The 20535-nt window shown below is 41.3% G+C and overlaps 1 protein-coding gene and 1 long non-coding RNA gene across 3 annotated transcripts in view; one reads left to right on the top strand and one right to left on the bottom strand.

The window, feature by feature from the left end:
* LOC138241837 (uncharacterized) overlaps positions 1–20535 on the bottom strand; it is a 301671-nt gene that overhangs the window by 59805 nt on the left and 221331 nt on the right. For both annotated transcript variants that reach the window (XR_011191095.1, XR_011191096.1), the window contains 2 exons: positions 19525–19651; positions 14903–15039 (listed from right to left, as the gene is read on the bottom strand). This is a non-coding gene — a long non-coding RNA (uncharacterized lncRNA). The remainder of the gene's footprint in view (positions 1–14902; positions 15040–19524; positions 19652–20535) is intronic.
* Positions 16947–20535, top strand: part of olfm2a (olfactomedin 2a) — a 115853-nt gene continuing 112264 nt past the window's right edge. Inside the window, exon 1 of the mRNA XM_015349048.2 lies at positions 16947–17455. Coding sequence (XP_015204534.2) covers positions 17399–17455 — 57 coding nt within the window. The 5' untranslated portion in view covers positions 16947–17398. The remainder of the gene's footprint in view (positions 17456–20535) is intronic.

Genomic DNA, 20535 nt, shown 5'->3' on the forward strand with positions numbered 1-20535 from the left:
GAACTCATGTGTAATTAGCACATGTAATTTGACGAGCTGCTAATGGAATTACAATAACATATAATTCAATTAGAGCCATAACAGCCCTGATGGGCAAAAATTTAACTGTTTGCTCATTTACAAACCTCACAATCCTGCTTCCAAAAACAAGAACACATAAATATGATAAAAAAAGCAAATGACTAAATAACACATCTGTTCCTGCCTACATCAGTATTTGGATAAGTTGAATTATGAACCTTTTATCCCTGGTGTAGAAGACATATATGACAGTGAATACAACTGTCTCATTAGCGGAATCTTTATTAAATCTTAATTACGGCTGCTGTAGCTGTGCATTAGCTTTAATGTGCGTTTTAAGAGCATATTGTGCCACCGCGAGCACAGACATGACTACGTGCGGGAGAGAGCAGTGTCACTGCTCATTAGCTGCAGTGGGGGATTGCAATGCAGGCGTGGGCTGATGGCCGAGTTCCTATTTCTAAAGCTCCAACACCATTTTCAAAAGCCCCCGTTCTCTTCAAACCCTCTCAGTACAATAGCCCTAATGGGCTACACTCATGCAATGCAGGGAAAGGGAATGTGGTTTTGTTATTAAAGGCTATGACCCTCAATCCACAGGGTCTTATGGATATCAGTTCCACCTTAGCCCTTAATGACTTCATTGAATCAATTAGTCGCTTAATTGGTTTAAATGCTACTCCTTAACTATTGAGGATGTGCTGTTCCCTGTAAACCTTGCAGGACGAAGGGCAGAACCAGACATGATCAGCTTTGGCTTGTCACACGGCACCCATTGGTTTCCTACACCTTTATCATGGAGAAGACCTGATGAGGAAAGCAAAGAATGAGCACTAATCCTAAAAACAAACTTAACCGCCTGCCTGATGCACAAACACAGTTTTAAATCTTCAAATATTAATTTGTATGGAAATTAAGCTTTTGATGAATGGATAAAAAAAAACATAGTGATCACATCCTACAAAGGATTCAGAATGATGATTAAACATTTGTCTGCTCAAATCAGTGAACAGCATTTCATATTTTCCCCTTGTGTACACAACACACAAGGGCTTATTTTTACAGGCAATCATGGACCACTCTGGGGCTTTTTTAATAGTCTTCCTAATGTACCAGTGAAAGTGACTGATCAGAATTTTAAGAAGTGGCCAAAACAACTTTTTTTTTATCGTTATTGATTCTAACAGGTCGGTAGGAACAGGGCCTGATGGCAGCGGCAGGGAGAGATACCAGAGAGTGAGGTAGCGGCGTTTTCACTCCCTGCTGTCCTGCCAGAATGACTGGTCACACAACGATGGATGTGCTCTATTCTGCCTACAAACTGGCACCAATCTACAAAATAAATAAAGTCCCCTGCAATCACAGGGAAATATCCTATTGCAATGCGTGTAATGAGCTTGTCACAATGCCACACTCGCAGATGCCCACTCTTAAAATCCTGCTACTGCAGAAAAAAAAGATCAATATCAGGTCGATCATAAACAGAATTTAATCTGTCTGGACGGTTAAACAAGAAAGGCATACACTTTGGAGCATTACGTATAATTGACTTTGACAGAGCTATTTGCAGGCCTTAGAGTAACCCTTTTGTAAGGCAATTGGTATGTCATTGATATTATCTCTGCTTATGTGATTACAGGTCTCTTCTCACACTTGCTTATTGTTCAAGGTACCAATTCAAAACCATTCAAGGTCATTAGGATGATTTGAAGTCAGGATTGCTTAGCGATTCTGTGACATGCCTATCATGTTTTCACATGGTTTTTATACACATTTTTAAAAGCAGAAGAGACTACAGTATTTTACATTGCGGACTCTGTTCCTGTGAATTGAAAGATCACCAGTAAGCATCCACAGTCTTTCATCCTTTGCTTTGATACAAAGATACAGCAGAGCCTTTAGTTACCAGTCAGCCAGCTGGGTTGGCGTTTAAAAAAATCTGGGTGCATTAACAAACACACCAGTAAGCTGTTCCTTGCAAAAGCAATATTACACCAGAATAAGGGCCCATTTCTCTGGGCAACAACAACTGTGCCACACCGATGAATCCTAAATTAAGCAAAACTACGCTCCCAGTCTGTTTGCTTTCACTCAGCTACACAAAGAAGCGGATGTCTCTCTAGGTGGTTTTGCTTTCCAATACTGTGAAACAATGTTCCTTGTAAAAATGTACAAAACATTATCAGGTCTGTCAGCTTTACTGCACATAGGGCCTGATGCAGACACTCCTGTAGACAGATGGTCTTTAAACTACAGGACTGGAAATGTAATGAAAAAAAGCAGACTGGCTTTATTTCAGTGTGACTTTTATTTTGAACAGACATAGGATAGATGAATGGTTCAATGTATAGATGGATAGACAGATAAACTGCATATAGAATGTCAGACAAATGTACATGTATATAGATCAAAATTTTATTTTGTGACTTCCAAAAGTCTAAAAAAACAGCACGACATTGAGTCTATTGCAACACCTGGTTAACAGCCTAAATGCCGCCACATCACAGATTACCATCTGAACAGGTAACTTTCCACACAGCCCTGCCATGGCTCATTTATAATCCAAGCACAGGGCTCTGATGGGGGAGACGCAATAGGGGGCTGTATTAACAGCTATTTAGAAGTCAGTAGGAGAGATAAGCAGACTGTCAGAGGAAGCTGTTTGATACCCTCGTACTTGGCAGGTGTCAAAACATTAGCACAGGCTGCTCAGGGAACAAGAGGTATGCGATATTAGAGACAAATGTCTCTAAATTCACGACGACGTCTGATTCCTATGAACAATGAGTTCTGAATTGCCTTACACTTTTAGAAAAATACAATCCCACACAAAGAGTTTACCATTACCATATTACAGATGTGGTTGTCTATGGAAAACTGAACTGTCATGTTTTATTACATTGTGTAAAGAGACAAATGAGTGTGCATAGTTTTCTGTGGTATCTTTTTATGCATTATGTCTATTTTTAATATTTATTAAAAAAAATATTTGCAAATAATACACCATCTTATTTTAAATGTATTTTACTTAAGCCTGGTAGGGGTCACAGTAAACCAGATGCTAGCCCACTGCAGGGCACACACACACAGGGACAGATAATGAAGATCTCTTCATGAATCTTAACTTAGACTCTGAACCCTAAACTTAAACACTCTTCATAAAACACATAAAAAACTCACAAAGAAGGCACTCCAGACAGAAATCACACCTAGGACAGAAGGTGTCACCACCACTCCACTGATTTTGATGTGTAGTGTTTTCATTATCAAGGACTGCAACAGCAGAAGAGCGTAAATGGAAAATAGACTCTTTACTCATCAATAGGAAAATGAAGGGCACAATTTCAAATTTCTATCACATTCATGGTACAATCACAAGAACATAACTGACCCCTTGGCCCTCAAGGGTGGATGATGCACAAGCTAGACAAGTCGTAGAAATGAACTGCCGACAGGCTGCTCCACTCTTTCAGAAAGTACTAGAACATATACAATGATGTGATTTTCCTTACCATAATCATTGCCATGTATGACACCACACCAGCAGGACTGTTACCTATTAATGTTCTGTCAGTTAGGGAAGCAGAAACACTGCAGTGACCTTTCTCCAGGAAGCAGAGCTTCACTTACTTAAATGTTAATAGAAAGACTGCAAACGAACCGCAGACAAGGCAAAATTTGAATAGCAATGCTATCCTGCATGCAGCCCAGTTTCTCTCACTCTGCTTTCCAGGTGGTTTAGGTTCTCTGTTCTGCTCCAGCTGGAACACCGAAGAATCTGGCCCAGGGTGTCAGTCATAAATGCATTCTTAATCGCTGGTGTATTATTTCAAAAACTGATACTTTGCTTTAATTAGGCTACGGTTTTGGAGCATATTCGTGGATCTAGGCAATGGATTTAAACTGATTGTTCCGGCACAAAGCTGTAATTAAGCCATTACAGTGGGATTGGGGTGTTTAACTTCATAATGAATGATAATGCTGTGCAGTTCAGTCTGCGGCAACTAAGCTTTTGTAATCTTTTGTATCTGTTTAATTATGCAAAGCCTCCGATTTATTCTTTTTATGCAACTGCTGCTTTTAAAAAATGCTGCTGCTCACCCGAATTGCAGCTATGCATGGTTAAAAGATGTTAGTAAGAAGGAGCACTGCCTTTGGTAACCCTGTCTGCTACTGTGATAATCAGCTAACACATGCAACACTGCAAAACCTTGACAATACAGCCAATTAACTTTTTTTTTACTAACTAAAATTCAGAGGGAAATGAATCTAAATATTTTCTGAAAGTGAAAATCAACCAAACCTTGCTAAACACAATTTCAGCAACTACTGAAACCTTCCTCTGATGTTTTTTAATATTTAACACAGATCTGCCATTTGGGCTCAGACACACATCCCCCTTTAGAAAAATATGCAAATCATATTGAAATACTTGGAAAATGCATATATTGTAGGCTTATATGGTATGTACACTCATACATACACACAGTATTTTTTCTTTCATAGAAGTATTTACAGCAGCTCTTGAAAATGAACTGGGAATTGATCAAAACACTAAGTGACAAAATGAACAAGGGAAGAGTAAAGGGATAAAAAATAAATCTAATGTTGATTCCAAAGGTTAGAAGTCACAAGATTCTCTGTTCTTCCACAGAGCCACCAAATCCCATGGAGGATGTAATACAGTCACCATTTTTAATAGACGTCTCGCGTTTCCTTGCACACCTGCATCTCTTCTGAAAATTAATGCCATTTTTCTTTTTGCCTGCTGTCAGGAGCTGTTAATGTCGGAGCATGGTAATGTATGACAATGCATTATTTATCACACATTGTATTACAAGAAAAAAGTACATGAGATTGGGAAAACTCGCAATCTTCCAACTAGCAGTCTTTAACCTTCCCTTAGTGTTAATTTATTAAATCACTATTGTCTTGAAAGAAGATGAGCTCAACTCCCATTCACCCCTTTCACTGCCCTTGTGGGGCTCTCTTCTTTTTGAACACCCTTTCCTTCTCAAGATTGCTGCTATCCTCGACACATAGAACTGGCTGGATTTGAACATAACGCCATTAAAGACAGAAACTACCGCTTGCTTGTTTTCCCCACTCTCTGCCTATAGAAGCAGTGCGTTGGGTCAATTTTTCACTACCAGTTATCTTTTCATTGGTAATTCATGTGGTAATTTACAGTATTTACAGCGGTGGCTTACACTGCCTGGGAATAAGGGACAACCCCCAGTACTGGGAATGACTTATTTTTTACTGAATGAAAACACTCCACTGCAGACAATAGCCACAGAAATCCTGAAATTAATCACATTTCCACCACCTGACATGGATCACACTCCTATATCTCCAAATCCTGTATAACTGAAGCGCAGTGCTCTTTACAAAATTTTAAAAGAATTCTTGCTTGCCTCCTAGACCCACTTCAATCTCCCTTCACCAATGTTCAAAAAGCTGACCAAGTATTTGCTAATCTGAACATCTGGACAGAATCACCATTTCTATTCAGTGACCCAAATCTGTCTGCTTTGAACATCTGTACTAAAGAAGCCTCAGAGGACTCATGGTAGAGAGGCTGAAACAGGTCTGCATCTCTGCAATTCAGGTTCCATGATGCTATATTTTGGCATCTGCTCTGGGCTGTATTGCAAGTGTACTGTCAATTTCTACAACATTTTTCACAGACAACAATGGATTAAACTGCTTACAAAGGATTGTTTGTTTGCCATCTCAGTAGGTAAGCACTTTAAAGACAATAAAAAGAAGAGGAAAACTTTTAGTGAAGCTATAAAGGCTGTGCTCAGCAGGGATTTACAAAGGTAACCAGAAATTAATTTTCTCTTTCTTTAGAAATGAACAAAAAATACTTTTCCCCCAACTCACCATTGTTTTGTTTTTTTTAATCCAATGTGGAGTTTCTAGTGTAACATGACTCAACACAGACAGGACCAATGCAGGTTTTCCTCCGACACCTGCATTTGACAGAGCTCTGCATGAAGGGTTGTAGTGCGTTTTACTGAAATCACTGCAAGCTGAGTTATACTACACTGTTGACTGATCTTATCGGATCTCAGAAGCTATGCAGAACTGGGCCCATTCTGTTCTGGGAAAGGAGACCTGTAGGTAGCTGCTGAAGGTGGTGCTGACGAACCAGTAGGTGTCACTCTTTCCTAGGAACCAGAAATTCAAAATCAATGGCCCAGTAAAGAGACCAGAGGCCACAGCACCCTTACAGAGATCTAAAAAATTTGCAGCGCACCTCCCCCCTCCCCACCAGCACACACATCGCTGACCCAAGCACGTTATTTGAATATCATGAATAAAACTTTGTTCAGGTTTTAATCTATGATGGCCTGAAAATGCGTATTTACACTATCCCGCGAGGAATCAAAGACAATGAAGACAGAGCTTAACCACTCAAAGACGTTCCCTGTTTTTTCCCCGTTGTCTTTCAGATAATTAAGAAATGATCTGGCACCAATACAGTACCGATAGCTGAATGACCTCCACTTGTTTGCAGCCATTCTGAAGTACAGGCTACAGATAGAGATGTGCCTATGTTTGTTTTCCAACATGTAGACTGTAAAAACATTTTCTTCAAAATTGCCGTTACTGTGACAACAGTATGCACGTCTCCTGTAGGCAGCACATAAACTGTTTCTCCAAGCATGGTATTCATAAAATTTAAGCTGCACAGTAGATGAGGTCTTTAAAAGCTAATGAAATCCCATAAGACTGGCCTAAGAATTTATGTGGCTTACTTACTGAAGCTAAAGCAAGCTTATTCAGAAAACCAGTCTTTCAAACACAGACTTTTGCAGGATTTTGAAAGAGAAGCTGTCTAGAATTCTAAAGGACTGTGGTCTGTGTTCTAGTACTTAAAAAGACTTCAAACATGACACAAGAGGCTGGAAGACACTAACTTTTATACATTTAAGTCTGGCCAATGTCAAACAACATTTTTAACGTTGTTATCATTACTTCAGAAAGGATAAAGTTAAAACAGATTATGTTACTGATTTGCAGGACAACATCTTGATGCCGAGTCACAGCACAGAACTAGAGGTAAAAGAGGTAAAAAAAATCTGCAACTTCATTTGCTTTTTGTAACAGTACAGTACGAGGTGGTGGTGGTTACACACAGTTTGTAAAGGAACAGATAAGCCTACTACTGTCCCTGGTTGAGCTCTGCATCATACAGAAAAATAAGAAACCACTGGGGCAGGCTCTAATGAGAGGTCAGGAGAGAAATGTTATTAGAAACCGAGAAAGAAGGCCTTTGGAGGATTGTCCCTGCAAATTATGGGCTTGTCAGCACATTGGCTGGGGAAATCTCAAGTGGAGACTCAGCAGTTAATTTCCAACCTTTTACAGCTTTAGCACTGAGCCAGCAACAGATCTGTGTCTTAACACTGATTAGCAAATCTCTCCTTAAAGTTTGTTTTCTGTTAACTGAGCAGTTCTGTTTAGTGTTGCATTCTTTCTTATGTAATTTCCATTGGATTCAGAATTTTTACATAATGTTATACTGTGTGTATATCCCATTTCCTTACAAACCTGACTAAAGTATGTGGAGGACAAACTGCAAGTGTATACTGTATACAGAATACTGGAATCCTCTGTAGTATTAACACAAACTATCAGCATCTTGAAGAGTAACCAAGAACATCCTGAAGCAAATCTAGCGCTCAACTTAGCACAGACCCAGCCTACGACATTTTCTAACTCATCCTTTTTTTAAATTTTATATCCGTGATGTGATCCCAAAAACTGAGAATTAATAATAAGAGAGACCGTCAGACAACGACCAAAGACAAGCAATCTTATCGACTCCAGTGACATGCTAACATACAAGCACATGCATGCTCCACACCTGTCCCCCGCAGTGGATTAAACAACAGACATTTGAAAGTAAATAACAGGTAGTCACACATTGTTTGTTTGCCACTACAAGGTTAAAAAGCTGCCAGAAAAGAGATGGCAAAGCCAGACTGTTGAAAATAAGTGGTATGGGTTCTACTTCCACAGCCTGAAGGGAACTAGCTGAGTAATGGGACAACAGAAAGGAGAGGGTTTCAGGAAGAAATCTTATCACTTTCCAAGCTGCATGAAGGATTCGCTCTTAAGGCGAAAAGAGGCAGCAGTCCTTTACTGCCCTTCTTAGTGAGAACTACTGTTCACTCCCGCGTGACTGATGCCCGCTGCTCTCCACTCACTCTGTATGTGAAAGGCCATTCTTGTAGAAATCAAAAGCCACAGCCCAGGGGCCAACCTTCAGAAAAGCCCCATCACTGCATGAGGGTCCTTTCTGAAAGGACTTGTTATTTATGGACCATAGGGGGGGGGGGGGAAAGGTGAGTGCAAATACTACATGCATGAAAAGACTGTAGTATGCATCAGTTTACAGTATGAGGGGCAAATGAACACATATGTGGCCAATTTCATACTGAAAAGAAGGAAGATGAAAGTCATTTTAGCTGTGAAGCTCTGCTCAGGTGTGCACATCAAGGAGTTGTCTTGATAAGTGGGGCATAATGGTTCCTTTTCATCTTCTCGATTTTCCCCAGGCTTGACATTCTACAGGTCAAATTGCCTCATCACCTGTGCCCAGTCATCTCACACTACTGAAGGGAATGAGTGCTTGTGCAGAAGTCACACTCACATATATCACAGTAATGATTTAACAAATATCCAAAAGTACACTATATTTTTCAATGCTTTCATTTTCACACTTTTTATGCATCTCAAACTCATTGTTCCCTGCAGTAGGGGCTTTCCCTCATTTTGATATTGTTAATATATCCTTCTCAATAAATTACACTCATAAAATACAATTACATGAAACACGTTTCTAAGTTGTTACAAAACATGGCCCATCTGAGAACGTCTGCCTTTCTTTAAATAAAAAAAAGCTTTAAAATTAATGTAAAGAGAAAAGTACTCTCTCCACCATTCTCTTTACAATGTTGCGTTTTGTCTAGGTTACAGAGAATCCAAACCCCACCAGGCTCATCTACAGTTTATAGAAATGGCTGTGCAACCTCAGAGTTGTAATCTAGGCATTAAATACTGGCAGGTATGTGCGCCGCCAGGAACCTACGTTTAAATTTTCTTGTGAGATCTAAGAGTGCTGGAGAAGAGAATTAAGCATAAATCCCTTTCTGGCACTCCAGACCCCTGTTGCTCCAATTATCCGCCAAAGCAGCGCAGCTTGACGGCTGTATTTTTTACATGTTCCCACGTGCGAGCGTCGACCTCCTAACTGTACTGCCGCCCCATTATGCTAATATTCCGACGATGCCTGAGGAGCTGTATAAATTAATAAGTGCAATACACAGTTGTGACGCTGGTGGGCTGCCTGTTTCGGAAATGAAAAAAAAAACGTTTTCCAGGGCATGGGAGAGACCGGCCTAGGAAAAGAAGCAACACTGCTTGGCATGCTTTTAATTCACACCTCCATGATCTGCTGTTCTTGACAGGACACACGTGGGCAGCCAATGCACTCCACTGCACAGCGGTCAGAAACTTAAGAATTTCTGCCTCTGCGAAGCAGAACCAAGTTCTCTTCCAGGTACACAACAGGAAGCCCAGATAAGCCCCATTTTAATGTATTCTTCCTTGCAAAGCCAACAGCAACCTCATTACCTCTACAGAGGATTCATACTCACTTTACACACACTGGCATGGGGTGCCGACTGTATCAATCTGTCCAGCTGACATTTTCTGGATAGGGAAAGCTGAGCCATAGCAGACAATCCCTTACTCTCACAAGGAAAGCTCAACATATTGGGTTAACATATATACATTTTCTAGAAATGGTGGGGATGCAATAAAAAGGACAAACTTTGAATATGCACTTGTCCCTTTATTTATTAATGTAAAGAATCCTGTTTCTATATGCTTAAATATTGTTACAAATGAGCTGTCTTCCAAAGATATTAGCTATAAGCTTGTCTCCCAATAAAATCAATTGTTTTACTTGTTACCAATATGACAACTACTGCACCATTGCAGAAGAGAGAGTGTCTTTATTATCTCTGGGGGGCAAGTTGTTTTAGCAAAGAATTAAAGGGTGCCCCTTGTTTCATTTATTATTATGGCTAAATAGTAACAATGACAGTAGTAACAATTCTGAAACTGCATAATAATGGCATCTTATTGATTACATTTCCTTTGTAAGCTAATCAATAATCATTACAGTAACTGGGAACTTCGTGTTTCTACTGTGAAAGCACAGTGTAGTTTCAAACTAATTTTTTAAAGACCCGACCCAAACAGAACACATGAGAAAAGACTGGCTGTGTTCTAACACAGACACACCACAAACAACATCTTTCAGCTGGACAGTGACAGACAGTCAGTAGGTCAAACAAAGAAGCAGCAGTGAAGATCTGGTGGCCTTAGAGACAGACCGAAACCCTCCTTTGCTCAAAAAACACACACCTAATTCTCCAGTTCTACCTTCCAAATGCTGTGGCTGAAAGTGCAGATAGGGCTCCACATCCATCTCAGACCAGCAGCATTTTTACACTTAAGGAGACAGATAAAATGGGGATGATTAAAGTTTCATATTCATATTACCTCCACTGAGAGTGTGCAGGAGGGATGGGTGTGTGACAGATTACCACAATGTTGGAGTTGGAACCACAGGGATTTGTGGAGAGAAAGACATCTCTTTAAATTACAGTAGATGATGCTTCACACATCCATTTTCTAAACGCTTCTTCCAATTCACGGTTAGCACTGAGCGTAAGGCAGGGTACCCCATGGATGGGACGTCAGTCAACTGCAGGGCACACACACATTCTTTCACATCAATGCCAGTTTTTCCAGAAGCCAATTGATGATGTTTTTCCACTAAAATCCAGTATCGACTCAAGTCTCCGGTCCCATATCTAAAGAATTACAGGTTCATAGAGTAGATGGTGCAGTAGAGTCCCTGACCAAGGTGCGATACTTCACCCTGATCAAGTCAACCCAGCTGTATAGACCAGTGCATACTAAATGCACTATAATGTTCGCCACAGGGTGAGGGGGTGCACTCTATAACACACTGTAATAATAAATTACTCGGGTTGCATTCCATACATTAAATGCCTATGGTTCTGAATGATTGCAAGTGTAATAAGATAAGTATTGGTGAGAAGTATTTTTTTTAAATACCAGACTTTGCAGATATATTCCTACAGCTGGATGAGTGCTACAAGCCTGCAGTGTGGTCAGTGGGAGCTCCACTGCCTCTCCAATTGAAAATAACTCTCCTGCAGGAACAACGGGGCTCACAGCCCAAATCCAAACAGATGGCTCAGCAGCATGCACTTCAGAGGAAGGTACTACCAAATGAGTTTCACAAATGGTGAGCAGCGCTGAGTGAGAAATGTTGATTTCAAAAACTGGGGAAGTGACTGGAGATACAATTAAAAAAAAAAGGACACAGACCAGTTATACCACAGCGACAGCGTCCCTATGAATAAAACAAAGCATGCATCTGCATCTGAAAATGAGACACTCACAATGGAACACAAACTCCAATACAGATGGGACTATGGCTAGTCGGCAAGTCCCTCTGTTCAACGTCTGATTTCCAAAAGCATTTATGCAAAAGCTTGCTTTCACTCCCAGCGTGTGCTGTTCAGCCCGGAAAGCAATTACTGTGTCCCTTTTGTTGTCAAGACGGAACGAAGAGATTACTTTCCTTTCCATTCTGTCTTTTTTTTCAGGTTCTAATTTGCTGCTCTTTAGAAGTGAAAAAATATTAGGTGTTAAAAAGCTAATTAGCAACATCTTTTTGAGTTTTGATGAGCACACATGTGCCTAATTAGCCGGCTTATTAGAACTGATTGGGAAGCACTCTACTCAGAAAGGTTGCAGACAGTGCAAAGAAGCAAATTATATGGGCCTACAAAAAAAAAGTCATGCAGCTGCACATTAAAATAAACAAATATGCAGCTCCGTCTGAGAGACTCAGGGCACATGATGAGCCCTAAAATCTGGGGATCATGGGTTTGAACACAAACAGTAGTTCAGATGGTGCTCTAGTGGCAGCATGCTATTCCAAGAAATGGAAATCTTGCCCTGCCATGTACCACTGCCTCCTTGTGGCTGGCTGATGAATGGCATAGCCGGGCAATGTATAGCTCTCTCAATGTAAGTTGGTAAAACACAGAAGTTATTTTTTAAAATTCTGCTGTAAAGGAAAAACTATTATTAAAAGTATTAATCACTGGCAGAAATGTGACTGGTATACGAATTTCACTGAGGCTTTTAAAAAATGTATTTGCAACTAAGCAAGAAGCATTTGATTTAATTTATGAAGTAAATGGCTGGGGCAACAGGTCTTCTTTACACACACACACAATAAACACCTGCCACCCACACACAGGAAATAAAACAGGCTGCTTACTCTTTGTTGTTCAGCGTAGGTCATGACCAAGAGGTGCCGAGAGAGCAGGGTGGAAACCACAGGTGTTCTGGAGCCAGCTCAGTTTAACTACAGCGTGCATTCTTTTTACCAGCCGAATTCCTAGAGAGGCAAGAACAAGGGGGCCAGATGGCTGAGTCTCCAAAGATTTGGAGCAAATATGCCTTCTTCTACCCCAGCACAGATCAGGAGTTGGCAAGATCGAGAGAAACAATGTTTGATTTCTGAGTTACACATGAGAAAAGGCCTCCATTAGCCCTTCCACCCAGCTCCTCACTCTCTCTCTCATGGACAGCTGAAACAGGAGAACTGAACTGAACTGAACTGGCTAGGATATGCAGCCTCAAAGACATTAACAGCAATGCATTTAGTCAAATAAAACTAAGAGGATCTTCAGATCCTTCACATCAGGGAGCGTAGCTTTGCAGTCAAGAACGATACGTGCGCAAGTTGTCTGTCTGGAATCTTTCCAGCAGCGCACACTCTAAAGTATAAATATTTCATAAATACATGCAGAAAGAGTTTCTAAATGAACCCTTCCCTGGTGGTTGAGATTTACTTATTAATTGCCAACAGAAATATTTGGCCCATTATGTCTTGTTAAGAAGCACTTGTCAACAAAGCAAAGGATCGATGTGAATGGCTCAAAATTCTTACTGTACAATGTGAAAATGTAGCCAGTTTATCAATTTATTTATATTTTGATTCTTTAGTCTGAAATAAAACCACACGGAGACACTTTGTGAGGGTGTCCCAGACAGAAGAGCAGAAGAGAACTGAAATTTCACACTAACATCAAGAAAACTTACCTGTAGGTAATTGCAGAATGCAGTTTATTCATATAAAGTTAATCACTGTTGTTCACTGGAAAATAGGATCAAGTTAACAAAACCTTATACAAAGCAAATGGGAAGAGACTAGAGCAACAACACTTGAAGGGCAGAGTATATACAGGTTCAGTAACTCGCTCCAGGGACACACAGTGAGTCACTGGCAGAGCTGATGTGGAGTAGCTTTGACTAGGAATCTCCTGTCATACCAAGCCCTGCAAATAAACCACTAGAGCAATTTTCTCAAGACAAAGAACAGTGCAATATGGTGCTGTCACGTTCCTTACAACAGAACCTCTGACAAACATCTTATCTGAAGCATGCAGCAGCGAGTTAATTTCACTTTGATGCTGATGGGTTTCATCATACCTGGTACACCTGAGACAGCTCCACAGAGCACACCAAGCATTTGCAACCAGAGCCATTGCTTAAAAGCTAATCAATGGGAACAACAGTTACAGACACCGCGGACGCCAGCTGAGAGATCCAGTGACTCACCTGGAACAAGCCAGCCAGAAAATGCATTTAAGTTGTCAAAGTCTGTTTTACAAGGCAACTTACTCGCCTCCTGACAGTCGCAAAACTTAAAAGTGCCTTGAGCAAAACATTTTAATGTCCTCCATCACAGATAATTGATCGAAATCGCTGTAATGGTCTCCTTCTTAGAAAACCGACTGAGTGATCTTTCAGCCTCATTGCTGTACCAGTACCTCCCTTTTCTCACCCCCCCAAAAAAAAAACAAGGGTTATGTTCTCCTTATGGGTATCATTTAGCATCAGGAGCCACAGCCAGAGAATACTGAGCAGTTTTTTTTTAAAACAAAAATTAGTCTACTCTTCTGCAGTTGGTGCATTTGACAGCTGTGCTATAATCTACTTTTAGATTCAGTCCATTGTCTCCCACTGCTGTGCTGTGGCCAGATCTTAGAAAAATTACTGTTGGAAACCTGCCAAAAATCAGAGGGACAGAGTAATAAACTTTACATTTTTTGTTTCTTTATTTTCCATCCAAACTACTATTTACATGGGTAGAATCCCTTGAAACGCACAATTCTGGGTACAAACACTTACAAATGGGACCTGGCATTTGTGACCTAATTGCACACAAGAACAGGCTTAGCAAACATGCTCATGTTATGTTTCAGTGTCAGTCTGCAATTCAAAGCCATGGTGCGTGCCACTGGTAGACATAAGCAGAGCACATCACTGATTCACAGATCACTCCTGCATACGAGACACGTGGCTTTTGTGCAAATCCATTACACAGCACAGAACACTGCCCCTCAAGAAACCACTTCCTACACACTCCTTGGTAATCCTGTTACATTTTGTGCTGTGTACCTTAATTGCATTCAAAAGTAAGAAAAAACTGAATAACAAAGAACTGAAAAAATCAGATCTGCAAAACATTACTACAGACTAAGTATTTTGTCTGAGAACACAGGAATAACTTTGACCTTTCCCTTCTTCATAATACTAGAAGAATTAATGTTATATAATATTTAATAATTTAATACTATTAATTAACCTAGACTACAGGTTTATTTCATTTGCAGTACTTATTTTTTATCCCTCTCGAAAACGTCTCCAGAAACCTACAAAAATACTTAAAAGTAACCCAAACCTCAAAGCCGTGTGGTGTAATAGTCAGGGCTCTGGACTCACACTACAGCTGGATGGTTGTGGGTTCCGATCCCAGGGAGGGCACAGCTGTTGTACCACTGAGCAAGGCACTCAGGACTGCTTCAGTAAAATGCCCAGCTGTAGAAATGGAAACTGCTTTGTATAAAAATGTCAGCCAAACAAATTACTCAAAATAAATTAAAAAGTCACGGTTCTTTGGTTTAATTTACTTTGTGAAACATGCATAACCACCTCCACCCCACAAATAAACATTTAATATTATCCAGCTCTCCTGAAAGAGGCTTTTGATTTACTGCAGGCTCCACAAGGTTTATTTTCAAATGCGGAGAAAGGAAAATACAGTTTCTTTAATGCACTATTTATACCTGCCAATTTCACAATGGCTGGAGGCAGGTCAGCCAAACTGTCATAATTTCCGTCAGCCCTGTGTCTTGAAAGCCAGCAGGGAAACGGGGGGGGGGAGGGGGGGGGGGGGGGCAGGGGTTGGGAGAGCAGTTCCAGCTCATGCAAAACAGTCTGCACAGAGAACTTGATGTTGTATCTTTGGCTTGTTTAAAGGGTACAAATAGTAATTCACTTACATGTCTGGGTTAATAAAAAGTTTATCAAAAAAATAAGATGACTGCGCCAAACTTTGTAAGCATAATGGGCTGGAAGATCCACAGCAGCCCAGTTCTGCATACAGTATCCTTGTATTGTACTGTATGAGGAACATAATGACCTTCTGCAGGCTTCAGAGCACTGTGCAATGATTAGTTTCTTTCCTTACAAGTCAAGTGTTTAGTAAAGTTCTATTTGTCTCCAAGACTCTCATGAGTCACTTAAAGACAACCCCTGTTCTGTCAAGATCACCACCACGTTCTATTAGAAGACATGCAGCTATTTTCTGGTATCTTATTATTCTCCTTCTGTGGTCAAGTTAGCATGTAAGTGTCAAGCAATTCAGAAACAAGAGAACCTATCCGCCCCTCTAACAGCATCAGGAAGAAGCAAAACTGAAAAGAGGATTTGCGCAGAACTGTGTTTTTACATTATACGGTTATTAACTTGGTAAAATGGCTTTGCAACCCAAACCACTTGCCTTAAAGACTTTAAAATAATTTAGCACTAAAAAACAAAGAAAGGAAAAAAAGATAGGAAATCAGAACGATTTATTCTGGATTACAAGAATATCCTTTCAGTCCTAAAGGATGACTGCAACCCCACAGGGAGACCGAGCACACTAGATAAAAAAACAACAGCAATCAAAAGAACGCACACCATTCTAACTTCCTGTACTAACATTCCTCCGATATCAATCCTTGCACTCACTGCCTTTCACTTTCCAGAAGAAACAGGTTATAGTCAGATAACTTCTTACACTGACAGCAATTTGAGAGGTTGGCCCCTTGTCAGGCACTATACTCTGTGGGGGTTTTAAACTCCCAATCTGGAGAACTCTCCAGAGAAGAAGCAAGGGCTCCTGTGCCAATGGGGAAATAAAATATTAGTAGGCACAGTATTAGTATGGCACGGTGCATTGCTGCCTTGTAGCGCCAGGCCCTGGGCTCAGTTCCAGACCTGGCATACTATCTGCATGGAGTTTGCATGTTCTCCCCACGTGGGTGCTGTGGTTCTGGTTTCCTCCCACAGCCCACAGACACACTGGCGGGTTAATTGGATCTTGGGAAATTTGGCGCTGGTGTGAATGTAATCAACACAGCAGTTAGAAACTGGCTGGATATCTGTAGACATGCTGTAGCATCAGCAGTAGCACACACAACCGATGCAGGAGTTAGAGTAAATGAATTTATGAATCCATTACAGTTTCTTTTTTGATAGAACAAAGAAAACACAACTAAAAAAAATATTTACAAAACGAAGCTGACTGGCATGGCGTTCAGCAGGCAACGAAGCAACACGGTACTCCGGGGACCCAACTCCCTCCGAAAGAACTCGCTTCTTGGACACTCCTCTCATAGGCTGGGGTTTGCTTCCCCTGCTGGCGAAACTAAGCAATTACGCCACTATCAGGCTGTCTTGCGATCACCTTACAACCTCTGCGTTTTTCTCCCCTCTCTCTCCAATTCAATCCCACCTCTGATTTTCCAGAATTGTTGTTGGTATATTTTAACATATCAAGGGATTGACGCATGGTATAAACTGTTGTTCATACGGATAGACAATCCACTCCTGTTTTTTTTTTCCTTCCCCCAGACGCGATCAGTTAATATCTTTGGAGGTGGAGGCGCCGTCGAAATTAAATAAATAGCAGAAGACCATTATTCTAAGCAACTGTGGCAGGATCGGCATCGTGAGAAGGGAAGACGCTCGCCAGACCGGCTGTTATGTCTTTCATTGCACAGATTCGCCACAGAATTCACAAAACCCCTTTAAAATCCACGAAGCTGACGGAATCTGTATAAAGAACGCAAAAAAGGCTGAACAGACCACGAACAGGACCCGGGATAGCTGCAACCCTGCATTTTCCAAAAGGATGCATCTGTTTAGTGACATATTCCTGCTGCTGATGTTAATAATTGGACCGAGTGAGGTAAGGCGACATTCTAATCCTCTTCGTTTGACTCTTATGTTGTGTGCTTAGTGAAGACCAGGCAAACGCTGCTGCTGTGCCAATAGTTAATGCCTTTCGATGGGTACGGGCTCTATAAAATACACAGCGTTTCTTCAATGGCTAGTCTGCGATGTTGACATTTTATGCCATCGTTTCAAGGGGGAAAATAATAGTAGTAACAACAAGATGCACTGTCATGGGTCAGCATCTTCAGTGAGGGAAAAAAGTGCTAAAATGCTTCACTTGAAAAGCGCTCTTGCCATTTATCGGGGATTGCGTACTAGGGTTACATACTGTACTGTTACCGTTTCGGATTAGGACACTAGCATAGCGCTAGCCTGGTGTCGGACACGCAGGATGTGGAAAACGATTGCCCCCCCTCTCTGTGCTCCAGCTGGCGGCGGGATGCACCGCAAAGTTGAAAGACAAAACTGACGGGATCTTCTTCAAGCCGAATCAAGGGTCTCGGGTTATAGTTCAGAGATCCCAGACGTCTGCAGTAGGACGCGTGTGTGTGTAGGTGGGGAGGACGGAGGGTGGTGGTGGTGCAGACAGAATTATAGCGTCTCTCGTCTCCTTACGGTCTGGGCACACGAGTCCGTGTTCGTAGTATTAACCCCACACGTACAGTACTACTCGGTGTGAGCCTTGCAAGCGGGTAGAGATCGCTGGCTGTCGGGCACTCGCCCATTGAGGACAGTTATACCGATTGGACAGCGATTACCTTTTGTTTCTCAATTTAACACAGCGACACGAATAAAGTTCTAAAGGACGGCCAAGTCTTTTCTTACATCTTCCAGTAACCGACAAAGCCTTTTTTTAAAAAAACAAAACAACACAAAATACCCGTGACCACTGCTGGCCTCTTGCAGGTGTCGGTTCCACAAGTTGTGAGGATGTGTCGTGACGCTCTGTACAGGCATGCGTACGGGAGAAAAGAAGACTACAACCGAAACGATTTTAAAACGCGGCTTCTCTAAGGAACTCTTATGGGACGTGTTTTTGGAAATATATTTAAGATGTTACTATTTTTTTTATCAACTCCATTCGGGAATCGTCAGCCCAGACTACCAGTTTGGACCGGAGTGGCTCTAAAATCGCAGCGTCCCTAGTTCCAGCCCCCTCATTTTCACCATCGTAGCTTGTTAATTGCCCTTAAGGGCCAATTTGTTTTAAAGTGTCGTTTAATTATTTATGGTAAATGGCTCCCTCCCCTTTCCCAGCGCAATGCTGAAAACATCAACAATTGATGAGTGCCGTTTGCTCAATTTAACAGATATACTGTATTGCCTCTTACACTTCAGAGCGATGACAAATATTCCACGTAGGTAATGTGTGTTAAATATGCACGGTGGCATAGTACGACAGTGTACAGTCTTGCTTTTTAGTTCGCAACTATCAAAAGGAGAGCGATGATATCTGATTACTTTTAACATACTAAAGTACCCGAACGACCCAGTTCAATCGGGAATCGCTGCATTAGGTTACAATATGGTTCCCAGTTTTAAAATAAAAACACAGTACCAAGTTCACGTCAAACCCTAGTCTTCTCACAGTAATAAAACGTTTATTTCAGACCTCATCCCCCTCAACCTAAAGTCAACACCATCTTTATTCATGGCAAGTCCGTGACCGCAATTGTGATGAATACGTGTGGGTTGTTATTTTTAGATGGTTCCCAACTGATACCGAAACTCCTCAACTTTAGAAATAGTGTGCTAACACAAAAAAGGGAAATATTAGTACACACTTGTCACAGACAGGGGGGTTGAACTCAATATTGGAGGCCAAAACTCGACAAATAAAAAAACCTCAAGTTCAGAGGACAAGCGGAGGCCTAGCGTTTCTTACGCTCTCTCCCCCGGTCTTTAAAAGCCAATTGACCAATTACGAGTCGATTTTTAATTAAGACATTTTACTTTTCCTTCTTACAATTTAATCATATTACATCATGTACAACGTGCACATATTACATTTGTTTTCAAAACCAGCCGATACGTGTAGGAAAAACATTAAAACAAAAGCCCCATAAAATGTATTTTACTTACCGAAACACTTCAAACGGTGGCGGCGGTTGTTTTGACGCATTTCCGCTCCCCACAACCGGGCCAATGGCTACTTCCGGCAGGTGTCTCGTGCCGGTGTCAGGAGAGCGTTAAGTACTTCGTCCAGCTCCTATCAAACGAACAGCGGTGAGCTTTTCATCATTGCATGAACGTAAAGAATAAAAAAAGTGATATATTAGCTTCTTGTCACATTAAAGCAATTCAAATCTGAAAAGAGTTTTGTACGGTGGTGATTGTAATTTAAAAATACGAACCGAATTATGGTGGCAGCAGTCAACGAGATCTTGTAAATGTTTATAATTAAAAAGGACTTCATGGCTGACAGGCTAGAATCCTCCCTGTGTGCTCTTCTGTTTTAGTACATACAAACATCAAATATAAAACATGAGCGATATGTGTCTGGGTTTTTAATATGCTGTTTGCTGTATTGGTGTTGAGTCTCCTGCACTTCAGCTCAGCCCAAGTGTACCTGAACTGGCACAGCAGGTCCCCCCCGTACATGTTAAAGGACGAGCCTTTACCAAACACACCAACCGGTGAAACAAAATGCTAAAAAAGTTGCCCCGGACATCATAAGCCTTGGTCGTGTACATTTAAAACCAAGAACGAGAGGCGTGTCTTTACCGCAGGGGTTGTGGGAGCGTGGAACGAGCTACCCAACCATGTTGTGGGAGCTGGTTCCCAGGCTCCTTTGAAGAAACTGCTGGATGAGACCCTTGGGTCAATTACCTACTGACTCCGGTGGGGCCAGACAAGACAATGGCCTCTTCTCCTCTGGCATTGATCAGTCAATCGAGGTTGATTTATCAGTGCACGAACAGTCCAGTGTACGGCGGTGCTGTCGGCAATGAAGTGCCTCGTCCGCGAGCTCGTTAAGAGGGACAGAAGAGTAGGAGGACGGATGTTTATAGGGAAAGAGATTAAGATCGTGATGCAAGAAATGATACAATTGCAATTTCCAATACAATTGACAGACTGTGCGATTGTATTGTA

The sequence above is a fragment of the Lepisosteus oculatus genome, chromosome 11 (genome assembly GCF_040954835.1).
Source record: "Lepisosteus oculatus isolate fLepOcu1 chromosome 11, fLepOcu1.hap2, whole genome shotgun sequence".
Lineage (NCBI taxonomy): Eukaryota > Metazoa > Chordata > Actinopteri > Semionotiformes > Lepisosteidae > Lepisosteus > Lepisosteus oculatus.